General features: G+C 36.0%; 1 protein-coding gene across 3 annotated transcripts in view; it reads right to left on the reverse strand.

The window, feature by feature from the left end:
* ERLEC1 (endoplasmic reticulum lectin 1) overlaps positions 1-12,055 on the reverse strand; it is a 31,323-nt gene that overhangs the window by 14,356 nt on the left and 4,912 nt on the right. For 2 of the 3 annotated variants that reach the window (XM_040453749.1, XM_040453748.1), the window contains exons 2-8: positions 10,319-10,423; positions 8,603-8,683; positions 7,550-7,627; positions 7,351-7,414; positions 6,811-6,845; positions 4,319-4,542; positions 4,097-4,226 (exon numbers count right to left, since the gene is read on the reverse strand). In XM_040453749.1, coding sequence (XP_040309683.1) covers positions 4,097-4,226; positions 4,319-4,542; positions 6,811-6,845; positions 7,351-7,414; positions 7,550-7,627; positions 8,603-8,683; positions 10,319-10,423 — 717 coding nt within the window. The remainder of the gene's footprint in view (positions 1-4,096; positions 4,227-4,318; positions 4,543-6,810; positions 6,846-7,350; positions 7,415-7,549; positions 7,628-8,602; positions 8,684-10,318; positions 10,424-12,055) is intronic. The other variant, XM_040453750.1, reaches the window with a different exon arrangement.

Genomic DNA, 12,055 nt, shown 5'->3' on the forward strand with positions numbered 1-12,055 from the left:
TGCCCCACACATTAATTATTATATCCAGAGGATTCTCAACAATAGTTACTATAGCCTGACACTCATGAATACAGAGATTACACCGATGTGAAAGCTATATTACAGAGTAGAATGGGCTTGGATATACTCACCGTAGCACAAGGGGGCACCTGTGCTATATTCACACTGAATGTTGCATGTATATGCCTAGTAATTCAGGCAGTATCACTATCGCATTAAAAGACATGCACAAAGAGACACACGCATTAGATGGTCCTGTGCCCACTGCAACCAGTAGTTATCAAACTGGTTTAGAGTCTGAGGGAGATGGTGGCAAAAATTATTACTCCATTCTTGGTTGTGTCAACATAAGTCTCTTTTCTTGCTGTCTGTACTGCTGCTGTGGTTTATGCCTTCAACTTGGACAAAGAGCCCCTACTGCAAAGAGCGTTTTTCTGCTGGCTCAGGGAATATCATGGAAAAGCTGGGTGTATGAGACTGTAAGGGCTGGATATATAGGGTAGAGTGTGTGGGCTAGAGTAATGTCACCTTGGACAAATCTGCCATGATGACCCCTCTGTTGCCTGAAGCCTCCTGGAGGCTCCACTAATGTTTCTTCTTGTTCAACCACACCTTTAGGTACACCTATGGGGCAAAACTTCCTTCATCTGCCCTGGCAATATGACAATGATGCACACCTATTCTTTTTTTTTTTAATCTCATTAGGACTTTATCTAGTAGGTTATCTAGCAAGTAGTTTCTCTACTCACACCTATTCCTAAACATTCTGGGCGGTCCCTCAGCATGTACTGGTAGCTTCTAGGGCTATAAAAAAGGTTTTGCAGACGGTGGGATTGTGGAGATCTATTTGAATTGCCACAGCCCAAAAAACTTTTGTCCATAAGTCCTCTTAATAAACCATTTCTTGTGAAACTGAACAACAACAACAAAAAACCAGGTACGACATGAAACCAAAATTCTTTTTTTTCTATTTTTCCTTTGTTTTAGTTTTTATTTAAATTTCAGTTAGTTAATGTACAGTGTGTCACATTAGTTTTAGGTTGAAACCAAAATTCTGCTAGCCAGATTTGAATTTTTGTTTAAAAAAGAAGAGGGGCGCCTGGGTGGTGCAGTCGGTTAAGCGTCCGACTTCAGCCAGGTCACGATCTCGCGGTCCGTGAGTTCGAGCCCCGCGTCAGGCTCTGGGCTGATGGCTCGGAGCCTGGACCCTGTTTCCGATTCTGTGTCTCCCTCTCTCTCTGCCCCTCCCCCGTTCATGCTCTGTCTCTCTCTGTCCCCAAAAAATAAATAAATAAACGTTGAAAAAAAAAAATAAAAAAGAAGAAAAATTCATTATGATAAAGCCTAATCCAAATTTAAAAGGCACACCAGGGGCACCTAGGTGGCTTAGTGAGTTAGGCATCTGATTTCAGCTCAGGTCATGATCTCACAGTTTGTAAGTTTGAGCCCTGCATGGGGCTCTCTGCTGTAGCTCAGAGCCTGCTTCAGATCCTCTGCCTGCCTCTCTGTCCCTCCCCTGCTTGTGTACCGCTCTCTGTCTCTCTCTCAAAAATAAACATTAAAAGAGTAAATAAATAAAAGGCAAACCATATGCTAAATATCAATTTAAAAAAAAGTTACATGTAATAAACTAGATTTATAGGGGCGCCTGGGTGGCTCCGTCGGTTGGGCGTCCGACTTCGGCTCAGGTCACGATCTCACGGTCCGTGAGTTCGAGCTCCGTGTCAGGCTCTGTGCTGACAGCTCAGAGCCTGGAGCCTGCTTCGGATTCAGTGTCTCCCTCTCTCTCTCTGCTCCTCCCCCGTTCATGCTCTGTCTGTGTCTCAAAAATAAATAAACATTAAAAAAAACAAACAAACCAGATTTACAAAAGAAAAGATTGTGGAAAAAAAGATCAGTTTTAAATAACTCTTTACCTACAGTATTACCTAAGGTTTTCATATACAACACGTATTCTAGGATCTAGGGTCTAAAGATCCTAAGTATTTTGAAATACTGTAGCTTTTCATTGTATTTCTTAAAAATAATTATTTATTTAAGTAATCCCTATACCCAACGTGGGGCTTAAACTCGTAACACAGAGATCAAGAATAGAATGCTCTCCTGACTGAGCCACTGAGGCGCCCCCATCTGTAGCTCTTTAAAAATACTTTTTCTCAAATGGCATATTAAAAACATTAATTAAAGGAAAGTAAGCTGGCATTTCTTCCCTGAAGAGTAATTAAAGTTGGGATTTGTGAAGCATTTTGATTGAGCTGACTTTTAAGTACCTGTCCGTATTTAAATCACTATTAGGGAGAAGACCAGAAGAGAAATCCATCTCCAGTCTTTTAATTGAGCACTTTAAATCAAACGCTGATTAATGTTAATTATCATTAATTAAGATATTTATTATCTTAATAATAATATATTATTATTAATGTTAATTATCATTAATTAAGATAATTATCTTAACATTAATCTTTTCCTAACAGAATGGCAGTATTCACACCCATCAGAGTCTGGCAATAATTGTACAATGAGTACTCAAGAGAAAGGGAAGAAAGAGGTTTTGGAGCAGAATGTTAGTTATTAGTTAATGAAACAATTTTTAAGTACCCACAGAATACCAGGTATCGCGCAAGGAGCTGGAAACCCCAAAGTAATAAAGCATACCTTGTTTTCCCTTGATCTTAATGTAAGAATCATAGGAAAAACAATTTTAGCTATGTAAGTGCTATAATGTAAGACTGAATAAAATATAGGACCAAAGAAGAGGAAACAGTTATCTCTTCCTGGGGTAGTCCATTAGAAGTCCTGGCTCATTTGCTCATTTGCAAAAGAAGTGACATTTCTTTGAAAATAATAGGGAAGGTAGGAAAAGGGTCATTGTGAGAGATATGAATCTGAGAGTACTTAAAACGTATTTGGCTATGTCCAATGAAGAGATGAAAAGCAAAGATAGCATAGAGCAGTGGTTAAGAGGACAGGTTCTAAAACCAGATTGTTTTGATTTTCATCTCTAATCCATCATCTGTCCCTTCCCTTCTCTGAATCCCTCAATTTCCTAATCTGTTAAGGAAAATAATAATAGCAATCTTGGAGGTTGCTGTAAGCATTACACAATAGCTGTTAAGATTCAACACATGTTAATTATTGTGATTGTGGTTTAAGTTCAGGGGAAAGGTCAACGTTGAAGATGGACATTTGGAACTCGTGAGCATATTAATGTAAATTGGTAGAGTGGGCCTGGATGAGCCCACCTAAGACTACAGACACTAAGAAGAGAAGGCAACCACAGATAGAACTGTGGTTCAACATTTTAAGGGGGCAGGAAGCAGACAAAGATTAGTTCACAGGAGAAAAGAACCAGAATAAAACAGAGAGAATGACTTCAAGTAAAGGCAGGAGAGAAAGTTCAAGCTGCAACTGTTCAGTGTTTTATGTGCTAACATCAAGTTATGCATATGTCCAGTGAATTTAGAACCAAAAGACTGCCACTGACCTTAATAAGAACACTTTTAGAAGAATGATGTTTTGATGACATATAGCAAGGAGCTGAAGAATAAATAAAGCAGAAGATGCACTGTAGTCTATTTCTTCAAGGGGCTCATCTGGTAAGGCCAGTCAACTAGCTAAAAATTAAACTTAACTACAATTAATAGGATGTCAAACTTTAAAATATGAAATCATGAGAGTGAAAGAATGATAAAATAGTTTCTGAGAAGCACTAAAATAAGGAAAATAATTAAAATCAATTAAAAAATGGAATTTAAGGGGTGCCTGGGTGGCTCAGTCGGTTGGGTGTCTGATTTCGGCTCAGGTCATGATCTCACAGTCCGTGAGTTTGAGCCCTGCATCAGGCTCTGTGTTGACAGCTCAGAGCCTGGAGCCTGCTTTGGATTCTGTGTTTCCCTCTCTCTCTGCTCCTCCCCTGCTTATGCTCTGTCTCTCTCTGTCTCAAAAATAAATAAAAACATTAAAAAAAATGGAATTTAAAATTTTGAGTCAGAAAAATAAATTACTACTATGCTATTGGAATCATTAAAATATTGATATATACTCTGAAATTTGGAAAAGGAAGTACCAAGAAAATACTGTTAGATAATTCTCCTACCTCTTTATTTCTCCTGAAAGGCACTCTTAGGATTTCTTCCTGCTGTTCCAATTGTCTCAGAGTGAGGGGTTTAAATGGTGATCCTGGCAGTGATTGGCAAAATATGTCATTCACAGGAGATGCTCTGAATCTATTTGGTAAGAACAAAGCATTAAAGCTAAGCCTATGCCACTTTAAAGCATGTGTGCATTTCATGTTTAAAATACTGAATCCATGTCCTACCTATATTTAGGATGATTGCACAGGAGTGGTGTCAAAATGACAACTTCATATTCACAAGTTGTAACTTCAGCTACTGAAAGAATTTCATGCTTAGATTCAGGATGACATATGTACATCACAGTACTTGATCTGGGCCGGTTCTGTTTCAAACTACAAGGTGTACCATTTCCCATTCCCACAGGATAGTAGGGTGTCATCTGACCTTCGATATTTTTAGTGGGAATCTTAAAAAAAAAAGTACAAGACAGACTTTTCATTAGAAATGGAGGTGGGGGTGAGGATGGGAGAAGCACTTTTTTTTTTTTTTTAAGTTTTTTAATGTTTATTTATTTTTGAGAGAGAGACAGAGTGCAAGCTGGGGAGGAGCAGAGAGACAGGGAGACACAGAACCTGAAGCAGGCTCCAGGCTCTGAGCTGTCAGCATAGAGTCCGATGCAGGGCTCGAACTCACGAGCTGTGAGATCATGACTTGAGCCGAAGTCAGATGCTCAACCGACTGAGCCATCCAGTGACCCGAGAAGCACTTATTCGTAAAGGAAGAAACTACATTTTATTTATAAACCAACATTTATAAAGGTAACATTTCCATATTTTCTATATATTCTTCCTCTAACATTCTTTTGATTCCTGAATTCTTATTTGACCAAATACATATTTTCAGAGCTAGTTTACTACAGTAAAAAAGGGAAACTTTTATTTGATGCTAAAATTAAGATATTAAGTAAATGTACATTTATATAAAAGAATATAATATCTTGATTGATATGAATTGTTTTCAATAGTTGTAAACAGACTAAGATAAAATACAGGAACTTATACTACTGGTCTAGTCAGAGCTTTCTATACTAAACTTCTAGTGAAAGGCTGTGTTACTCTTTAGATTCTAGAGATGTGAAGTCTATTTTGTCAAAAAGTGGGGCTACAGAGTAAAACACCATCTTTTAAAACAGGAATCTCAATACTGTACTCGTTCATCAGTCTGCTTTCTCTTTTTCCCTGTCATTAATATTAAGAGACATACTTTTCAGTGTAAACTCCTATCTCAATCTATTCAAAGCCAGTAAAGGACAAATGAAGAAATTTTCATTGAATGGAGGAATAAAATAGATCACCTCAGAAGACAAGGATTATTAAGGAGCTAGAGCCTATATTTTATTTATGTAAACCAAAGAAAAGTCCAATATAACAGGCCTAAAAAAATATTGTTAATAATATCCCCAAGCAAGCTCTTTGGAGGCAGGGAGCTCATCTTGTATCACTTTGGTACCCTGTCAGTGCCATCTCCAAAACAGGAAATAAACAAATGTTTCTAGGGACAAATATTTTGATACTTCTTGTAAGCTGTTTTCATAGTACTATCTAGAATTAGAAAATCCTGGGTTCTGAGTCAAGCTTTGAATTTACCAGCTTTCTGACTTTGACTAAATTCCAATTTTTGTCATTTGTGAAAGGAGAATAATAATACATACTCAAAGGTTGGGGGGAAAATTAAGCATTACCTCTTGTTACATGCCTGGCACAGTAGTACCTGGCTTATAAATTGGGGCTCAGTAAATGTTAGTTTTCTTCCCTTACCCTTTTCTTCCTCTTCATCATTTCACACTTTGAATTCCATCTTGCTATCCTCCAGAGCCACAGTAAATAAATATTTTATCTCAAAGGTAGTCTGCAAAATTAAAATCTTTGAAAATAGCAATGTTTTGTGTGTCTATGCTTAGCTTATCAATTCCCCCCAAAGCCACCCTTTTCAAGTTACAGGCATTCCTTTGAAGGTCTTTGCCATTTCACTTTACGTCTAATAGAAGTATCATTATGATATGAAACCACTTCTAGAAATATCCTCTATCAATAGGTTATATAGCTCTATGGGAGTGCTTAAGATTCAGAAAGCATTCCTTGAACTATAGGGGCACTGAAAAATTGTGATTAGGTACCCTAAGGAATCATTCTTGTTAAACAATCCTATTTGTCAGTCATCAATTATGCATTCACATTTGATAAACACTTATGAAGTGCCGATATTAATGTTTGGCACTCTGCTTTGCATTGTGGGGTAAAGAGATAAAAGACAGTCCCTGCTTTGAAGATGCTTGCAGTCTGGTAGCTTGTGTAGTTTATCTGTTTTACCCATGGGAGACAGAGACCAAACAAGGGAAAAGAAGCAAAGCCTCTAATTTATAATTATTTCCAATGTTAAACACAGGGAACCACTGCTAAGCCTCGAAGTGATACACTGCTATTATGAAAAGTTTCCCAGATATATCTTTGGTAAATTTTTTTATTTTTCTATGATCTTAAAAGTAAATAAAAGTATCACAGTATAACTTTTCTCAGAAAAACCTAACATACTGAAAATTTTCTTTGACCCAATCCTTTGGGGTATGCAATAGGTAAAGAACACAAGACTAAATTCTGTCATTTGAGTTGTGTAAGTTCATGCCTCACTAATAATAGATGTTAAGAGTGAAAAAAAATCAACACTTGTCACTTGCCTCTTTTGATTTTTCTTTTTCATCTGCTTCTTGATCTGTGGAATAATATAAAAGTAAGGTAGGTGTAAAGAATGACCAGTGACTTATATATAAAATACAAATGACTTAAGTTTTCAATCACCCTTTTAATTTTAAATTTCTTTCTAAAGAAGATCCTAAACATAAATATAATTTTTATCTTACAACTTTTATTTTATTTCACAATTGCAGGGATACATCTACATTTCTATTTCCATACATAACAACTATGTTAAACCAAGGAAAAGACTAACACTAACACTATATAAATGTAACATTAACGTGTATTATCTTAACAGATTTAATAGAATTGATTAATAGGTAGCAAAAAGGATACTGTTTGTTGAGGTCAAAAATAATGAAAAAATCTCTTTGAAAAATTTTTCTAAGAGATTGTTCAGAAATTTATTTTAGTGTTTTAAAATTCATCCAGTTTCCAACAAGACCTTTTAAATTCCAATTTGAGTATATACTTTCAACCAAATTCCAGCATTACTATCAAATCACTCTGTAGAAACAAACCTTTTTCAGATAGAAGGTTCTTAGCCAGCATATTCCCAAGGTAGTACTCGTGAATATTTACTTTCTATATTTGGAAATAAAATAAAAATACAGTAAGTATTTTGTAACTACCAAGAATATAACTTGAAAATCATCAATCTAATTACTAACATTCTCATTTTCTAATGTTCCATACTTGATGTTGTGAAGAAAAACGTACCTGACCACTTTCTTTCTCTTCATGATATTGTCGAATGTGTTTTCCGTGACATACTTCGTAAGTCCAATAAGACTCAATCTAAGAAAAATGGATGTATTTACACTTACAAAAGCCACATAACTAACTCAACTGAATTACTTTCTTCTATTTTATGTAGTTGAGTAGATCTCCCTCAAGATTTAGAGTAAGCTTTCATTAGGTGAAACATTATTATGCCTCAAAAAAATATGAAATTTCTGAAGCCATATTCACTGTTTTCACTAATTAGCTGTATGTGAAAACTCTGTGAAGGTATAGAATACATGTGGGATCTGTGATAACTATTAGCCTTAGGGACTATTTTTGACATAGTCAAAAAAATAACAATTAGCATTTTTTTAAATTAAACTTGTATATTGGGGTGCCTGGGTGGCTCCAGGTTCTGAACTGACAGCACAGAGCCCAACACTAGGCTTGAACTCACAAACCATGAGATCATGACCTGAGTCTGACACTTACTAAGCCACCCAGGCCCCCTGTGGCTAAGCCTTGTTTTAGGCATTAAGAATAGATCAGGAGTAGGGGCGCCTGGGTGGCTCAGCCGGCTGAACGTCCAACTTCAGCTCAGGTCAGATCTCATAGCTCATGAGTTCAAGCCCTGCGCCGGGTTCTGTGCTGACAGCTCGGAGCCTGAAGCCTACCTCAGATTCTGTGTCTCCCTCTCTCTCTGCCCCTAACCCACTCACATTCTGTCTCTTTCTCTCTCAAAAATAAACATTAAAAAAATTTTTTTTAAATTAAAATTGTATATAAGGAAACTTTCCTTTGAACTAGAAAACATTCAAAGCAAATTGGTAAGTGACATTATTTGAAATCAGTTTTAATGGGTGTTTGCTGCATCTACTATCCAGGAATTTAAATGAACAAAATACTATTAAGCAATATGATTTGATTTACAACTAACTTAAAATTTGATACAACATAATAAAAAGAAATGTAGAATTATTTTTAAGGGTCTATTGGCTATTTGGAAATTTATTTTCTACTTTTATTAAGTGAACATAAAATACGTACTCTGTAGGAACAACTGCTTTGTTTAAATAGTGGCTCCAATAGTTCTCTTGGATTAGGGCCTTTATAATCCTTTTCTTCTTCCTATGAAAGAACTAGGGTTTAATACTTACAATTATTCTAGAACTTCACCCAACTCTGCTGTCTGGGTATTAACTCATTGTCCAAATCACAAATGCTTGGGAATAAAAAAGGAAAAAAAAGTCAAAAATTTTAATAAGAGCCTATGGTTTGCCACTTCTTTCAAAAGAAATGATGTATAAAATATGGAGCCATAGAATAATCTTCCATTCTTTCTTCTCTTAAAAAAAAGGGTTTTGAGTATCAGTTTCCTGAACAATTCTTATAAACCTATTTCAGAAGTTTTAAATACTTGCATCCGAACAGATTCTACCTATGAATGCCTCAGAGTAGTTGAATCTTGGAGAATCTTGCAAAATGTATGGGAAAGTTTTAAGGTACATCCCAGTTTCCTATATATTTTTACATCTCAGACTTGAATGCCATAGGCATATGTGTATGACTGCACACATGTGTATATTATGTCTTTAGAAGGTTTAAAACGAAAATGAAACAGAGAGCTGTCTTTCACAGATTTCAAATCTGAACAAAACCTAAGAAAGCACTCATTGAGTTTGTAATGTTTCCATTTTACAGACTGTGAAAATATTATGTAATTAGCTCAATAAATTTACTGAGTGGAAGTACTGAGTTTCAAATTTGTTCAAGGTTCCACAGCTAACCAGAGCCTATACCTCAGCCTCCTGGCTCCTAGGCTGGTGTCCTTTTCATTTTACCATGCTGACTCTCCTGTTTCATCTTGAAAGAAGTCATTGCCTTGAAGGATGGATAACAGGTAGTTAGGGCATTTCAGGAGGAAGAAATGAGCATGAGCTAAGGTAGGGAAAAAGTATAGGTACCTATAGATTTATCAGAAATTCTTTATAAAAAATGTCACATATACATTTAAAAATTATGCTGTTTCAAAACCTTCATTTCTATAAAAGAAGCAAGCATGGAATTAGATTTTCATTCAAAATATTAATAACTGGTTGCTAATTTTTCCTAGTTGAACTGTAAAATCAAAGAATTCAAGAATAATAAAAGTGATTACTACTTTTATGGTAAACAGGATTACTGAGAAACCTGTCATTCAGTTTTTTTTATGTGCATATTTTGTATTTATTGCAGAATTATTTATAGCATCTAAATATGGAGGCAATCCAAGTGCTCATCCAAATATGGATGAAAAAGATGTGGTATACACATACAATGGAATATTAGTGAGCCATAAAAATTAACGAGATCCTGCCATTTGCAACAACATGGTTAGACTTTGACGTTATTATGTTAAGTGAAATACATCAGAGAAAAACAATTACCATATTATTTTACTTATAAGTCAAATTTAAAAGCAAAACAAACAAAAACAAACATACAAATTAAACCAAATAGAATCATAAATACACAGAACAAACTGGTGGTTGCCACATAGAGGGGTGGTGGAATGGGTGAAAGAGACAAAGGGCATTAAGAGATACACACTTCAAGTTATAATATAAATGTCACAGATTAAAAAAAAAACTATATAATAGGGAATATAATTAATAATATTGCAATAACACTGTATGGTGTCATTCAGTTTTAAAGTATGTGTTTGCAATGTTTTAAAGAATATCTTTGGTGACAGGGATTATCAATATATTTATAAAAAGTTACCTCATCCCCACTTGTCACTAGGGGCAGAATGCATTTATATTTTTCTTTATGTGTAGTTGTCATGATGACATAATTATCCTCTTTATACAAAACTCCAGTTGTAGGCTAGAAAAAGAACAAAAAATACACATTATTTTCTCTGGTTAAATTGTAGTACATTGAATAATTTACAGTCTTAGTTTTTTTAACTTAATTTATTTATTTTGAGAGAGAGAGAGAGAGAGAGAGAGAGGGAAGGAAAGAGAGTATGCACAGGGGAAGGGCAGAGACAGAGGGAGAGAGAAAATCCCAAGAAAATCCCTGTGCTGGTAGTGCAAAAGCCTGAAGTGGGGCTCGATTCGACGAACTGCTAGATCATGACCTGAGCTGAAATCAAGAGCTGGATGCTTAACTGACTGAGCCACCCAGATGTCCCAATAATTTACAGTCTTAGGTCAAAGTAATTCATCATGTCAATAGAAAAATTTTTAAGTGTATTTCCAAAGGCAGGGAAAATATTCTATATATTAAATAATAATAAGGACAAAAGGAGGTGACATACTTTATCCAAGTGTTATAACAAAAAAATGAACACAACTGAAATTTGGAGTATAAATGAAAAACTGGTAATGCAACAGACTGAGGTTAAAATATGGATTAAAAAGCATTAAGAAGCAATGAACATACATAGATACACCATCGCTAAATACTTATTACTTCTATTAACAATTACCATCTATATGTGAAAATCTACAGCACTTTACAAATGTACTCTCAATTTTGTCAGATGGGACACTTGAAGATAACATAGCACATTCTTTTTCATATTTGGATAGCAACAGCCTGATGCAGGGCTTGAACCCACGAACTGTGAGATCATGACCAGAACACATACATTTAACCGACTAAGCCATCCAGGAGCTCCAGGATAAAATACTTTTAAAAGAAAAATCACTAAGAATCCTCTCTGCTTACTTTTTTTTAGTATACATTTTGGGTCAGCAAACACTTTCTGTAAAGGGCCAGGTAGCAAATATTTGGGGCTTTCTTTTTTTTTTTTTTTCAACGTTTATTTATTTTTGGGACAGAGAGAGACAGAGCATGAACGGGGGAGGGGCAGAGAGAGAGGGAGACACAGAATCGGAAACAGGCTCCAGGCTCTGAGCCATCAGCCCAGAGCCTGACGCGGGGCTCGAACTCACGGACCGCGAGATCGTGACCTGGCTGAAGTCGGACGCTTAACCGACTGCGCCACCCAGGCGCCCCTCTTTTTTTTTTTTAAGTTCATTTATTTATCTTGAGAGAAAGAGATAGAGAGAGTGAGAGCAGGGGAGGGGCAAAGAGAGGATCCCAAGCAGGCTCTGTGTACTCGGTGCAGAGCCTAACACAGGGTGCAAACTCAGGAACTCCTGAGATCATGACCTAAGCCGAAACCAAGAGTCAGATGGTTAACTAACTGAGACACCCAGGTGCCCCTTAACATATTTGAATCAGCTTTTGTTAGCCTTTTTTTAGATTACTATATAGGGTCCTGTATTGTGACGAAAGATCCTTGTTTAAAAGACCATTGTAACTGAAGAGGAGAAACAGAGTTGAAAGTGAGAGCTGCAAAGCCAAATTTATGATAAAGTGATTCTTAGAAACATTTATTTAGTTGTACCAACAAATTGTTATAACATTTATAATGCCTTTTGATGTTTTTCAGATATATGCAGAATGTATGACAGTGTCTTGTTCAAAGCAGGATTCACATTTGCT

Source organism: Herpailurus yagouaroundi, unplaced genomic scaffold, assembly GCF_014898765.1.
Source record: "Herpailurus yagouaroundi ecotype Mexico unplaced genomic scaffold, PumYag 210, whole genome shotgun sequence".
Taxonomy (NCBI): Eukaryota; Metazoa; Chordata; class Mammalia; order Carnivora; family Felidae; genus Herpailurus; species Herpailurus yagouaroundi.